We start from the raw sequence: 16,179 nt of genomic DNA, 5'->3' as shown, positions 1-16,179 counted from the left end.
GTCCTGGGGATACAGTGGTGACTAAGACTTGACTCTGCCTTGAGGGGCTCATAGTATGGTGGAAAGAGAGATATGTTGGCAGATAATGAAAGAGCGGTGAGCCAAGTGCCATGGAAGAGTTGGCATATATATATATATATATATATATATATATATATATATATATATGAGAGAGAGAGGGATAAGACACATGTATTCACACACACACGCACATATATGTATATATATATAAGATAGAGAGTGTGTGTATATATATATATATATATATATATATACACATACATAAGAGAGAGAGAGGGATAAGATACATATATTCATACACATACACACACATATATATAGAGAGAATTAAATGGTTCTGCAATCCATACACACATATACATATATAGAGAGATAAAGCAAATATACTAAAATGTTAACAATTATTGAACCTATCTAGAGGGAATACAGTAACTCATTGTACTATCTTTTCAACTTTTTCTGTACTTGAATGCTTTTTTTTTTTTTTAATGTTTATTTATTTTTGAGACAGAGAGAGACAGAGCATGAACAGGGGAGGGTCAGAGAAAGAGGGAGACACAGAATCCGAAACAGGCTCCAGGCTCTGAGCTGTCAGCACAGAGCCCGACACGGGGCTCGAACCCACGGACTGTGAGATCATGACCTGAGCCGAAGTCAGACACCCAACCGACTGAGCCACCCAGGCGCCCCTGTACTTGAATGCTTTTTAAATAAAAAGTGGGAGAGAGGGGCGCCTGGGTAGCTCAGTAAGTTAAGCGTCTGACTTTGGCTCAGGTCATGATCTCATGGTTCATAAGTTTGAGCCCCACATCGGGCTCTGTGCTGATAGCTTGGAGCCTGGAGCCATCTTTAGATTTTGTGTCCCCGCCCCCCCCCCCCCCCCCCCCCCGCTCTCTCCTGCTCGTGCTCTGTCTCTCTCTGTCTCTCAAAAATAAACGTTAAAAAAAACTTTTTTTAAAAAGTGGGAAAAATGTTGGGGGTAGTGCATGAATCAGGTGAGTATTATAATGGTCAGATGACTTAATAAATGGTAGACGCTTACAAATATTTGTTTATGGCTCACAATACATAGTTGTGAAGTGCTTTCCCCATGTGACCCCATTCCATCCTCCCAACAACCCTATGGGGTCTGTAACAATCACCCCTGCTCACTAGCAGAGGCCTAGAGACCACGGTGATTTGCCCAAGGCCACCTGCTGGTAAGTGACGTAGTTGGGACCGAGACCCAGGCTCTTAGACTCCAAATCCAGTTCTCTTTTGTTACCCAGAGTCTCCCTCAGGAGTGGATGGTTTGTTTTCTGCCTCTACCAGGGGCCAGTGCCCAGATAGGAAGATGAGGCTCAGTGTTTATCTTCCCAGTCCTGCCTCGTCCCTGGGTGGTCGACCATCCACTTCTCCTTTGGGTCTGCAGGGGGTGAAGACCAAGGGAGGCAGGCACCCAGGACAAAATGGCAGCTGACCTTAGGTCCTTTCTCCTTGGCTGAGGCCAGGACCAGTCTAGGAAACAGCCTGGCTGAAGACAGCTTGTGTGGGAAAACGGCCTCTCAAAGCCAGAGAGAGCCATTGTACGGGCTCACATTGAGCACACTCCAGCAAAGATGATGGGTCTTTCAGGCACCATGCCAGAGGGTAAGTTTTATCACTTACCCGCAATATGAGCCAGATAAATGGCTCCTTCTTGGTTTCCTGCCAGTTATTGCTCGTGCTGCCAGAAAGTCTTAATCATGCTGTTGAAAGAGGCTGCGCCCCCTCCCCCCGCCAGCTGCCAGCTGGCTCCTGGGCCTCTCAGCTGGGCCACGGCTTCCTGCACCCCCACAGCAAAGGCTCCCCTGTTTGGGCCTGATTCAGAGCATGCAGACTTACTACTCACTTTTCAATCTCATGTATATTTATAAACCTCTTTTTATAACCCTGAAGCCCCCGGGGGTGGCTGAAGCTCAAATAGAACTGTGACATGTCTACAGTGTCCCCAGTGCCTGGCTCGGGCCCCAGGTCAGAGCAGGGTCTTGAAAGTGCTGGCTGGTTGTTCTGGGCTCAGTTGTGTCCCCCACCCTTCCCCAAATTCATATGTCAAAGTCCTATCCCTCTGCGTATGTCCCAATGTGACCGTCTTTGGAGACAGGGTCTTTAAAGAGGTAATTAAGGTTCATTGAGGTCACCAGCATGGGCCCTAATTCCACATGATTTGTAAAAAAGAAGATTAGGACAGACATGCACAGAGGGAGACTACGTGAAGATAAAGAAGGGACAGGCAAATACCAACCAAGGAGAGAAGCCTCAGAAGGAGCCAACTCTGCTAACACCTTGATCTCAGACTTCTGACCTCCAGAACTGTGAGAAAAGAAATTTCTGTGGTTTGAGCCCTTTGTCGTGGCAGCTACAGCACTAGTGGACTGGACAAATGTTGACTTTGTGGGAGTCCTCGCACAGGCCAGGCACAGAGCCGGCGTGTGGCTAAATCTGGGAATAAATCCATGCCCCAGACATCATCCTTTGAGTATGGACTTCTCTGCTTGAACGGGTCATTCGGGGTATTTTCTGGGGCAAGCGGACAGGCTGACCTCCCACCCTCCCTCATGAGTGTTTCCTCCAGAACTTTCCTATTCAACATCACCAATCCTTATCGTGAATCTCAGGGGCAGGAGCCTCTCTGTGTGGCATGAGGGGGGAGGCCAGGGCATGAACAGTTACACGCCAAGAGGACCTGGTCATGGAATAATGGCAAGGCCCATGTTATAGGAAGCAGGGAGCATCTTGTGAACGGAGATTTCTCAGATGTTCTTGTGGTATCACCAAGCCTCAGAGAGGTCTTGGAGAGTCCAGCTCAGTTTGTGAAAGCAGTTCTGTACATAGAGGATTCTTGGGTGAATAAAAACATGTTAGCTTTTTAAAAGTACCCTTGGTTACCTTAAATTGGCCCAGAATTATCAGTCTTGGAATCATGGGGCCTCTCCTTTCTCCGGGCTGCCTGGGTTTGTGGTTGCACCTGGTTTGTGAGCTTGACTTTGGGGAACCAGGAGCTGCGAAAGAAGCTGAGATAAGAGGGACCAGGACTTTGTCCAGACACAGTTTCCTCCTGGGCCTCTGAGGAGGGGGCTGTCACTCATAGTGAGTGTGGGGAGGGTAAGCTTTTGGTCAGAAGTGGTCAGGCCCAGAGAGGCTTGGCATGCGTCCCAGGCTCCCATGGCACTCACATCTATAGTAGGGTACTTCTGAAGGCCAAGATACCCATTTGGGCTCTGTGGGGGACGCTGGGACCACCAGAAATGTGCATCAGTGAGACTCCCAGGGGCCTTGGGAGGCTTCTCCTGCCCCTTGCCCTTCAGGCAAGCCCACATGCATGTCTGACCCTGTAGGAAACACATTGGGAAAGAAATGGTCTGACGGTCATTTACTGTTTGGATTGTTCTTACAGAATTGTGCCTTTGTCCTCCTGGTGTTTGGGAATCTTTGATTCGCTCCAGGCAATTGAGTCACACTAGGGTTAAGGCAGGGGGCAATGTCTCATGTGTAAAGTGGACAGAACTTGGCTTTCATAGTTTTCTCTCCCATTAACCTTTAAATGGCTGACATCAGATGAGGCAGACATCGAAGGTCTCAGGGCACTGCGGCGACCTCTCGATGAGTCCTGGTGACACCCAGGGTGTCAGTGCTGGAAGGGACCCTGCATGACACTCACGGGAAGTCAGAGGCACAGATGGTGGACGCAGCCACCCAAAGGGTCTGTGCAGCTGGTGCAGTGGAACGTTCCTCGGTTTCTTGAGGCATGAGAACACGAGAACAAAACACAACAGCACCAAAAACCAGCCCTGTGGGCAGCCAGATCCTGAAGTTCCCAACTGAACATAGAATAGATACAAAGTGCCGCCCAAAGGCCCACAGAATAGATACAAAGTGCCGCCAGGACTTTCTGTGTCTGTGTTTGTGGCAAGACAGAGAGGAGGCCACATTGAAACTGAAAACGTGACTACACGTTCCCCTCTTTGGACTAACAGCACTGAATGTTGCTCTTGTAGCATTTCGATCACTAGCCCCACCTTCACCTTCCTGCCTAGATCATTCTTGACTGAATTGTGCAATAGTGAGTTAACAATAACTAATTGATTATTAAATTATGAAGATGCGTGGTCACTGAGTTGCCCACTATCCCTTCGACAGATTTCAATCCAGAATTCCCCCTGCATCCCCCACTTCTTGGTTTCAGCCAGCAAATCCCAATCTTCTAAGAAGCTCCCCTCGACATCTCACATTGGGATACCCCAGGGTTTCTCTGGGTGTGTTCTTTCTTGCTGCAGTAAGGTAAATAAGCCTTTCATTTGACTTCAAGTGTGCTCCTGATGGTCTTTGGTTGGTGAGCTTTTACATCTCTAAATTGGGCATACTGATACCTGCCCAGGAAACATTCTTTATAGAGATGTTGTAAGAAGCAAGCAGTATCATGTGGGTGGGGAATGAGTTTTTCAAGTTGAAACTGCTCTGGGTCTATAAGCTAGTACAACGTGGAATTTCCGAATGACTCTCTTTCCGGACTTAGAATACAGTACTTTTTACATGGAAGATTCCTATTCAAGCTTCTATTACACGGAAGATTCCTTTTCAAGCTTCTATTATGTGTTCCGTCTCATTTCATTGGTGTAAATTCCTCCCACTTAGGAATGGCACTTAACACAAAAACTTCAAAGACACTTGCCTGAGGCTGGGGCCTGCCTGGGAGGAAGATCTGAGTGTTTGTGGGTGCCTGTCAGGTGATGTAGCAGAGCTGGTGGCTTCTGAGCCCACCCCTATCTTTTCCTCAGGATACCATTGCTTCCACCACAGAGAGGCCATGGTCTCAGGCTGAGGGATAAAACCATCCACTCAGCAAAAAAAAAAAAAAAAAAAAAAAAAAAAAACAAAACAGCATGCAGCCTTATTTCTCTTTTTTCAAACACCAGCTTCAGTGGTGGCCCTAGTGCTCCAGGGTAAGGACCAAACTCCTTAGCATGGTCTTGGATGTCCTCACCTCTGGCCATTTCTTTTACATGCCCCCTTCCTGTCCCCTTCCTACCCCAGCCACAGCCAAGGACCTCAGGGATTCCCAATTTCATTATCATTTTTCAAGTCTCCAAGATTGCTTTATGCTTTTTCTTCTGCTTACAACATCCTTCCACATCTTTTCCTTCAAAACTCAACCCAAATATCCCTTCCTCTATCTTCCCAGCCAACCTCTCCTGCCTCATGGCCTTGTGGTGTTTTATACATAATGTTATTTGTGTACTTATCACATTGCACTGAAATTGTGTTTCTCCCAATCTTTACACACACACACACACACACACACACACACACACACACACACACACACACACGTAGGGAGCCAGAGACCCCGTCAGTTGGAAACCTCCTTGATGAAATGAAACATGCTTTTTCATTTTTGTAACTTCAGGGATGCAGTTTTGTACTGACAGTGGGGCCTGGCACACAGTAGGTGGTTAATAAGTGTTATAACGTGCTGCTGTTGATCTTGTTATTGTTTCAGTATAAAGCAGTTATGTTGTTTTCACTATTTTGGATTCTCTGAGGACAAGGAAGCTGGAACATTTGTCACCGGAAAGTTTTTCGCAATCAGAAAGGCCAGCCCTAGTCAACTGAGAATCCACAGCTCTGCCCAGCTTTGGGAAATGCCCGGCTCATCTGAAAAGAATGTTCTTGATCCTATTTTCAGGCCTGCCAAGGAGGGGTTCACTGTGTATGGTTAATTAGCTATTGCAACTAGTATTTTCCCACTAATTACAAGTAAGTATCAGCTGGGGATTTTTCTTCAAGAATCACTTTCTTTTTGACATGCCCATATTTTATTTCAGAGGAATAAATTGGATGAATATCATGAGGTTTTGTATTATTTGGGCTATCGCTACCCCTGAGGGAGGTCAAAATCCAGGATCAATCAATGTTGATCCCACCCCCTTCCCTACCAGAAAACTTGGAAAAGAAGCCAGGTTTGCCCCAGAGGCCTGTGTTATTTCTGTAGGAAGAGCCCTGAGTCTGAAAGTCAGGACACTTGGGTTCAAGTCTTGTTTTGCCATTGACTAGCTTTTTTTGTTTTACCAGTGGTTCCCCAGACATTGTCTCAGACCAGCAACAGCACTTGGAAACATGTTAGAAATGCAAATTCTCGGGTCTGCCCCAGTCCCCACTGAATTAGAAACTGCAGATGGGGGTCCAGAAATCTTATTTTAATAAGATTTACTTGTTTAATAAATTTAAATTTATTTAAATAAAGAGATTAAAATAAATAAATAAATAAATTTAATTTAATAAGATTCTAAACCACTAAACCAATCTGGTCAAATCCATTTTATCATTTTGCTATAAATTTATTTTCAAAATGATTCCAGTCATCAAAGTAAATGTACTACATATATATACACACACTATAACATTGTAAAAAATTTGGAAGAAACAAAAATTTAGGTATAAATTCAACTGAAGTATAAACATTCTTGTACATTTTCTAGTAGCATTCTTTTCCTCACACACACATATTTTTAGTGTTGTAATCACAGGACACACACAACTAGGTATACTGACTTTTCCCTGCTTAATATGAATACTGTAAATACTATTCAGTGTTGCCACTTCCGTATCTTCATCGGAACTATTTTTATTTTTTTTAGAGAGCAGGAGAGAGGGTGAACATTGGAGAGAGGCAGAGGGGGAGAGAGAGAAAGACAGAGGGAGAGAAAGAAAGAGAAAGAGAGAATCCCAAGCAGGCTCCAACATGGAGCCTGACACGGGTTCTATCCCATGACCCTGAGATCATGACCTGAGCTGAAATCAAGTGTTGGACATTCAACTGACAGAGCCACCCAGGCGTCCCTTCATCAGAAATATTCTTTTTTTTTTTTAACCTTTATTTATTTTTGAGACAGAGAGAGACAGAGCATGAACAGGGGAGGGGCAGAGAGAGAGGGAGACACAGAATCCGAAACAGGCTCCAGGCTCTGAGCTGTCAGCACAGAGCCCGACGCAGGGCTCGAACTCACGGACTGCGAGATCATGACCTGAGCCGAAGTCAGACGCTCAACCGACCAAGCCACCCAGGCTCCCCTCATCAGAAATATTCTTAATGGCCACACAACTCTTCATGAAATAGTGCCACAGGTAGTTCACCAGAGCCCTGGTGAACTTGTGGATGTGGAGGTGAAAATGCTCTGGACAGACGAGGAGGCCTCCCCTTTGAGGCACTTGATTTTCTCCTCACTCCTCCCCACCCCTCCCCCTAAAGCACCATTGTGGGAAGATCAAAACTACCAGTGTTTCTGGAAATAGAGTCCTAAACAGAGAGGAAAGGGAGGTTAGCCAACAGCCCTGACTTTTCCAGAGTCACCCAGAAACTCGGATTCTCCCAAACCTGAAATCCCCTCCTGAAACCCTGAAACAGTTAGGTCTTCACTGTGCTACCTTGTGGCTGCGTCTATGAACTGCACCTGCTCTTGACAAGCGTGGCTGGCACCCCCAATCTTTCAGTGTGGAGGAGCCACTGGAGTTTGTCTCCTTGCCCTAGGTTGGTGCCTGAGTGTGAGCTCCCCTCCCTGTAGCACTGGTTGGGCTCCCTCCCATTATTCTGGTTTCCACACTGGGGCTGAAGTCCAGCCACGACCCCTAGCCTGCTTGTCAGGGATCCAGGTGTCCTGCCTGGCCCTGGCCAGCCCCTTTCCCTAGGGGGCTGGACCTCAATCCCCAGCTGAAAGGGTCCCTCTCTAAAATGGACACCGTCCTGGGAAACCTAGCATAACCACCCTCCTTCCTGGCTGTGCAAATGGCTGTGCCCTCTGCCCAGCATGGATCCTGTGGAGGTGAGGGACACCCCAGGCTGAGGTCAGCGTGGCCCTGTTCCCATGGGTAGTGTAACCGGGACTGCTCAGTCCTGTGTGTAGACCAGCCCCCGCCCTCCTGTCCCCTCCCTGATGACCTGCCTGTGAGGACCCAGCACTGTGGCAGCTGGTGGGGGGAAACAAAGCGGGAGGAGGTTGCCGCAGGGATTTCCGTACTGGCCAGTTGGTTTTGGCTGGATTACTCACTTGGTTATTCAAGTGCTAGAGTCTGTTCCCAGGCCTACTTCCTTCAATAATCAGTTTCTTTTTGAAAATGTCCCATTCACCCGACCCAGAATTAAAGAATAAGGACTCAGGTCCTGGGTCCCCTGTGAAAGGCAAGCAGCATGGAAGACAGGCTGCTGTCCTTTTACCTCAGGCTTGTCCTCTCTGGATGTGTTACTCTCAGGAGGGCTCGAGGGGCTGGGCCAGGACATCTGGCAGTGGATAGGATCTGCCCTTTAGCAGAGAGAAGATAGAGTCTCACTAGCATGCTGGTGGCTGGCCTGTGGATTCCTGTTCCCTGGACACTCCCAATGAACGAGCTCCATCTCTGGATATCACCTGCAACATTACTCAAAGTGACCTTCCCTGCAATTGTTGAGGCCTGTCAGGGATTTGTACATCCCACTGGGGGGGGGGAATAATTCTGGGCCTGAGCCTATGATAGTGGAGGTGGCAGGTCTGAAGGCATCATACAAGGTGTGGCTTTTCCCAGTGGCCCTCTTGGGACAACAAATCCAAGACCAATCTAACTGCAGATAATCAGGATTAAAAAACAATGTTTATTTATTTATTTATTCTGAGAGAGAGAGCCTGCAGAGGGCAGAGAGAGAGACAATCCCAAGCAGGCCCTGAACCACCAGCCGCAGAGTCCGATGTAGGGTTTGATTTCATAAACCATGAGGTCATGACTTCAGCCAAAATCAAGAGTTGGATGCTCAACTGAATGAGCCACCCAGGCACCCCCAGGATTTTTTAAAAAATTTTTTCTTTTACTTATAAATAATTTAAAAACACTTACTCAATAGCCTTAAATTCTCTCTCTATATATATCTTTAAATATACTTCAAATCACTGGCAATATGCATGTATATAGTTTTTTCAGTTGTGATTAATATGTACATTATTCAATCCTGTTTTTTCCTCCACTTTATTGCCTACAGAATTTCCTCATACTTATTTTTTTATTTTTACTTTTTTAAGTTTATTTATTTTGAGAGAGGCAGAGCATGAGTCGGGGAGAGGCACAGAGAGAGGGAGACAGAGAGAATCCCAAGCAGACTCTGCACTGTTAGCACTGAGCCCAATGCGGGGCTCGAACTCATGAAACTGTGAGATCATGGCGTGAGCTGAAACCAACAACAGAATGCTTAACAGACTGAGCCACCCAGGCGCCCCTCCTTGTACTTGTTTTTAAAAGCCTCAAGACCAGTTGTTGTTTAACTTTTTGGAGGTCACAGTTCCCTTTGATAATCTGTCAGTTATGACCTCTCTCCCCAACTCAAAGGGCACATAGACATGGCCTTGGGTGCCATCTGAGGAGACCTCCAGACTCTCAGAAACATCATGCCAGGTTAAGATCCCTCATGTTGTACTATGAGCACCCAAGGGCCAGCATTAAGCCTTATATTTGTGCATTCCATCTTTATGATCCCCCAAAGTTCCTGGAACTTTTAGTACTTTAGTAGGTATTTGAGACAATGCTTGTTTAAAGATGGATTTGGTGCTAGCTGGATGGTATATTGTTAGGCATTCTGGTTGTTTCCAGTTGTCAGCAGTTGTGACCCAATGCTGCGGTCAACTCCTACCTACAGTTTGCATTTTTTTTTCTTCATCCCACAAGGCCTGTTTTGGGGAGGTGTTTGGGCTTGAAAAACACATGGACTTTATTGGTTGTGTACCTTTGCTTATGCACAAGGAAAGCCTCCTTTTCTTTGGTCTAGATTCCCCCCTGCAAGACCCTGCTCAAGCGCTGTGGGTCTCCCCAGAGCTTTCCCTTGCCCTACACGTGGAAGTGTGTGTCTTCTGCATCTCTACCTGCCCCTTGTCTCCATCAGTTTGGGCTTCTCTAACAAACTGCCATAGACTGGGTGGCTTGTAACCAACAGAAACTTGTATCCCACAGTTGTGGAGGCTGCAAGTATGAGATCTGGGTGCCAGCACGGTCAGGCTCTGGCGAGAGTCTGCTTCCTCGTTTCCTCATGTGTTGGAAAAAGAGCAAGCTCTCTGGAATCCCTTTCATAAGGGTGCTAATCCCATTCAGAGGCCTCCACCCTTATGAACAGAGGCCACACATAATACCATCACATTGGGGTTAGGATTTCAACACAAATATGGGGGGAATACAAGCATTCAATCTATTGTACTCCTCTCTGCTGGTACTCAGCACATTCCATGTTCTTGTGAGAAAATGTTATATACACATCTTATCTCCTTTATTAGACTCAGATACTTCATGTATCTGATACCCAGAACAGATCATTTTTTTTTTCAACGTTTTTATTTATTTTTGGGACAGAGAGAGACAGAGCATGAACGGGGGAGGGGCAGAGAGAGAGGGAGACACAGAATCGGAAACAGGCTCCAGGCTCTGAGCCATCCGCCCAGAGCCCGACGCGGGGCTCGAACTCACGGACCGCGAGATCGTGACCTGGCTGAAGTCGGACGCTTAACCCACTGCGCCACCCAGGTGCCCCCCAGAACAGATCATTTTAATATGCCTCTGCTCTGTAAGACAAAATTATTTTCAGGAATATTTCAAAAATCATGAATTGCTATTTTCTTGATTTGTTCTTTAGTTTTAGAGCAATGAACAATTTAGGAGGAAGAGTATATTGCCACTTTAAAGATAATCAAATGCATTAAAAGTATTCCCTATAAGAACTAAAATTTTTACTTACCAAACAAAATATGGTTGACTTTTGAACAACAGAGATTTGAACTATGTGGGTGCAAATGTACATAGATTTTTTCTCCCATAAATACAGGACAGTATTGTAAATTTATTTTCTCTTCCTTATTTTCTTAGTAACGTTTTTTCTTTTCACTAGCTTACTTTATTGTAAGAATACGGTATGTAATACATATATGACATGCAAAATATGTGTTAATTGACTGTTTATGTTATTGGTAAGGCTTCTGGTCAACAGTAGGCTGTTAGTAGTTAAGTTTTGGGGGAGTCAAAAATTATATGTGGATTTTCTTTAAAAAATTTTTTTTTAAATGTTTATTTCTGAGAGAGAGAGAGTGCTCTAGCAGGAGAGGGGCAGAGAGAGAGGGAGACACAGAATCCAAAGCAGCCTCCAGGCTCTGAGCTGTCAGCACAGAGCCTGACGTGGGGCTTGAGCCCACAAACCTAGAGATCATGACCTGAGCCAAAGTTGGATGCTTGACTGACTGAGCCACCCAGGCACCCCATTGTATGTGGGTTTTCGACTGCATAGGGTGTCGGTGCCCCTAACTCACATGGTGTTCAAGGGCCAACTGTATTACACCTCACAGTTCACTGTAATATGTATTTTACTGTTTCATTTTGATTTTTTAAATGTTTATTTTTTTTGAGAGAGAGAGAGATTGTGGGGGAGAGGAGCTTAGGGGCAGAGAGAGAGGGGGATGGAGAATCTGAAGCAGACTTTGTGCTGTCAGTGTAGAGTCCGAGGCTGAGCGTGAACCCACAAACTACAAGATCATGACCAGAGCTGAAGTCAGATGCTTAACCCAGAGCTACCCAGGTGCCCCTGTTTTACTGTTTTAAATTGTAAGCACAGAAACTCTAAGTGGTCACCGCGGGTAACAGAATTGAAGTTTTGAGGTTTTGTTTCTTGGCTTTTACAATCACTCTATCATCTTTTATTCTGAATTTGCTGTGTAGATGTAGGAACATGCAATAAGTCCCACAGGGGCTGGAGGCATGAGATGATCAAAGCAAGTTGGGGGGATTTGAAACTGTGATACACTTCCTCCTGCAGTGAGCGCGTCACTGAATGCGTGAAGTCAGGCGCCAACCGTGTAACTGGGAGCGCTCAAAATGAACATCGATGGAGAACGTAATATTAACTAAAAGACAAGTAATACAAAAGTGTGATCCTTTGAAGGTAACATATATATAAAACTCAACAGTAACCATAGAAGTAATTTGCAACTTTGACCAAAAAACTATTTTGGGGGGTAGGAGGTTTATTTTTTTTACCACTGACATTATTTAGAATTGTGATAAAATGAAAGACGGACCAACTTTCAGCAGGTTCTGCTATTGTAATGACCGTCCCTATGAAGGATGACCTCCTGATTGTGGACTTCCAGGGCACGTGGCTCCCACCTCCCACCCCCAGCCTACCCCTGATTTGACAGCTCACGGTGGGAGTTGGGGACAGTGGCGGGTGGGGCAAGGCAGGACGCAGTGTCCACGGCAGGAACGCAGTGGTTCTGTGTGTGGGCTGAGGCCAGGGGGATGGCTGATAGGTGAGGCTAATTGTCTTCATGTACTCCAAACAAAACAATACACCACAATGCACTGAATACAAAAACCGGTAATAGAATCCAGTCCTCTCCTCTGACGCCAGACATTAAAGAAATTTGCAACATTTCTTGTAAATCAATGTCACTCCCTTTTTATTGTCATTGTTTGCAAACTACAAGGTATTTCTCATAATATGTATTGATACGGGATTGGCTCGCCGTTATTTATAACGGCATTAACATTTTTTTTTTTAATTTTTTTTCAACGTTTTTTATTTATTTTTGGGACAGAGAGAGACAGAGCATGAACGGGGGAGGGGCAGAGAGAGAGGGAGACACAGAATCGGAAACAGGCTCCAGGCTCTGAGCCATCAGCCCAAAGCCTGACGCGGGGCTCGAACTCCCGGACCGCGAGATCGTGACCTGGCTGAAGTCGGACGCTTAACCGACTGCGCCACCCAGGCGCCCCAACATTTTAAAAAATGTCTCTGTTTTGGTCTTTAATATGGCAAATACTGATAGCTGTATTCCATATATAAAAAAAAAAAAAAGCTCTCTGGACCCCTAAGGCATTTTTCAGGATGTCATGATGCCCTGAGACCAGGAAGTTTGAGAACTGCGGCATTCATGCACTGCCTTGTATATGGCAGATGCTTGTGCCACAGGGTTAAGCGAACGAGCCACTGGACGGATGGGCTTCAGCTGCTTCTGGTATTTGGAAGTTGCGGCTCAGACTGGAGGGAGGAGCAGGCCCCTGGAGGCAGTGGTGGTGGACACCTGGAAGGTGGGGGCTGCTGGGGTCTAGAGGCAGGATCCTCCGTTTGAGAGCACTATTAGCTCTCATGGCAACATCAGTGTGGTGGGTCTGGGGTTCAGGCAGTGAGGACTGGGGATGACAGTGATGGTAGGTCCGTGTCCCGGGGGCGTCAGGAGGCTACCCATACCCGGTTCCCCTTGGTGCTTACAGATTGGAACAGCTGTCCCAATCTGTCTTTCTGGGTGGGAACTGAGCAGTATTGGTTTTGAGGGGCCTCTGGCTGTCAAATCATCGAGAATGAGGACAACAGAAAGAAAGGGCTGTAGGCTCAGTCAGATTGAGCTCGAGGTGTTTCTCCCTGCTCTGCTCTGAACAGCCATGGGACCCCTGCAAGCCGCCTATGTGCTGGCTCACTCTACCACATGGTGAGGATGGGGTAACATCTGGCACATACTGGGAACACAGTACCTTGGTGGGTCCATTAGTAATGTCATTAATAAAAACAAAAAGAGGCAGGCTGGGAGGGGTGGGGCTAAGGAGGAAGGGTCCTCGGGGGAGTACTTCCTGGCCCATGACTAGTGACAGTGGGAGCTTGGTATAGACCAGGGTTTCTCAGCTCTCAACCACTCTGGACACTTTGCCCTGGATAACCTGTTGTGGGAGCTGTCATGTGCATGGTAGAATGTTTATTTAGCAGCATCCCTGGCCTTTGCCCACTGCATGCCAATAGCCCTCTCTCTTCAACTCTGACAACCAAAGATGTCTTTGGACATTGTGGAGGATAATTTTGTCTCTGGTTGAGAGCAACCAGTCTAGGTACTTGTCTGACAAGGCCTCCACTGTGGGTGCTTGCTTCCAGCCAATGCCTTGGAAGATGACCCACCAGCCTCATCCACACAAGATCTGTCTGGCTCACTCCTTTCAGGAAGAATTCTTCCCAGAGATTCTACTCTCAAAGGAACAGGAGGCCTCCTGACTCTGCTCCCTTTCCCGGAAGAACCCTCCTGCTAATCATGGCTGTTTCCCTCAGCTTTTGGACAAACCAGACCCCGGGAAAGCAGCAGCTGAGCGACGCAAGAGCTGGTGAAGGGAATCTGGATGCACAGCAGCCTGGGGGAGGCCGTCCTGCCCTTCAGCCTCCTCCTTGGCACTCATGCCTTCCAACCTCCAAGTCTCCACTAGAATATAGTCTGGGCCAATAACAACGCAATGGAAGAACAAAGGGAGGTATGTTTACCCAAAGGAATGCTGCTGCCACCAGAATGAACGAGTCACTGCCACATACACGTGCCCCGGATGAATCTCACCAGGATAATGTTGAGTGAAAAAGCCAGAGGCAAAAGTGCACATGCTCTATGGTTCCATTAATGAAAAGTTCCCCCAGAGGCAAAATACTCTACGTTAAAGCTCAAGGGGTACACAAGGGAGGCTTCTGGGATGCAGGTTCTGACTATGGAAATTCATTGAGCAGTTATGATACAGGCACTTTTCTAGATCTACGGAAAATAAGCAAACAAAAACAACATTCTGGGCCGAAGGTCAGGACAGGCCCTTTAGCAAAATCCCTGTCAACCCAGGGAATGAAAATCATCAGCAATTTTGCCTGGCTGGCTCTAAATCATTATTGTCATGTTTGGACATGGCTTTACACATGAGATGATGAATACAAAATAATCAGCATAGTGCTTGGCACAGAAAATGGTCAGGAAATGGTAATAATACTACCAATTAGTATTGATGTAGGATACAAAATAATAATAAAATAATCAACGGCCTTTTTTCTTATAGGGGAAACAAAAGATTCTGGAAATTTCAGGTATATTCCTGGTTACTAAATTCCTGATTCTCAAGGTTTTTGGAGCTCCTTCCAAAGATAGTCTTTGAGGAAAGAAAAATCTAAGTCTCTTCCTCAGAGTGAGTAGCTCCTGACCAGTAATCAGCACACACACAAAAATCCCAAATACCTGTCTAATTTGGCCAACTGTTCAGTTTCCTTCATATCCATCATTTTTTGATCCAATATACTGTTTATCCAGGAACCTGGAATCCACCTACCTGGTCAAACAATTGGATCTACCTTTGGCCATCAATCAAGTTTATGAATTTATAAATCAAACAAGTGTGACTGCTGTTGGATCTCTCCGTCTCAGAGTAAAACTGTGGCAGAAAAACATGAAGTCTAGAAAATATGCGACACTATCTCTTCTTTAGACCTGACCAGAAACAGGACTCTACAAATTCCTCTCTCCTCAGACAGCCAGCAATCAGGCAACCTCAGCAAAACGGAGCATTTCATTGCAAGCTGCACTCCCCAACCACAAATTAGATGCCAAATTAACTCTCGGGAAGATCCCAAACTCTTTCAGATCATTCTCCCAAGACCCAAGTCTTGGCATGACGGGTTCTGAATCAGACATGAGGGAGAGAATTCAGTGCAAGCCGCAAGTGCTTTTAGACCTCTATCCCCAGAGAGATCTCCTAAAATTTCAGTCCTGCACGAACGGCAACATGTCCCTGTGACCCGTGATGCCACTAATAGAATCAAGTTCTGTCCCACACCGTCAAGAACACTCAGTGAATTTGTTTCACAAATGTTCTTTGTGACAGACATTTAAGAACGAAAAATCCATGCCCATTTCCACAGAAAAGGCAGGCTCTTACCTAGTCCCAGGCTTTGTCCATGGGCACTTGATTGGATAAAGACGCACAAAACCAAGAAAATAGAGACACACAGGGGACTTTCCATTTCTCCTGTTTCATCCGGGGTCCAAGGTCTTCTTGCTAATTCCTGAAGTTAAAAAGAAGAGATTGCCTATTGATACTTTGTCAGGGAAGCCTGCTGATTAATAATTAACATTTAACCATGTTACCCAGTGTCCACCTCGCTTGCTACCCCCTCGCAAGCCCAGATCTAACTATATCTAATACAAAAAAAGTTGATTTACAAAAGCTTTTTAAAAATCCTGATACATTTTGAGAATCAAATATCTTGTCTTGTATTCTTACCTTCTTGGGCCAAGGTCATAGTTCCAAATTAATCAATTTAGGTTAATGTGTTGTGTTTGGAAATTCTGTCAAAGGTCA

The 16,179-nt window shown here is 45.9% G+C and overlaps 1 protein-coding gene across 1 annotated transcript in view; it reads right to left on the bottom strand.

The window, feature by feature from the left end:
* The window catches only part of LIPC (lipase C, hepatic type), a 140,485-nt gene extending 124,602 nt beyond the window's left edge, over nt 1–15,883 (bottom strand). The window contains exon 1 of the mRNA XM_025919973.2: nt 15,757–15,883. Coding sequence (XP_025775758.1) covers nt 15,757–15,841 — 85 coding nt within the window. The 5' untranslated portion in view covers nt 15,842–15,883. The remainder of the gene's footprint in view (nt 1–15,756) is intronic.
* Between the last annotated feature and the right edge of the window lie 296 nt (nt 15,884–16,179).

The sequence above is a fragment of the Puma concolor genome, chromosome B3 (assembly GCF_028749965.1).
Source record: "Puma concolor isolate L17-30 chromosome B3, mPumCon1.1.hap2, whole genome shotgun sequence".
NCBI lineage: Eukaryota > Metazoa > Chordata > Mammalia > Carnivora > Felidae > Puma > Puma concolor.
Note: the sequence above shows the minus strand (reverse complement) of the source record. Positions and strands in the feature narration are given on the sequence as shown.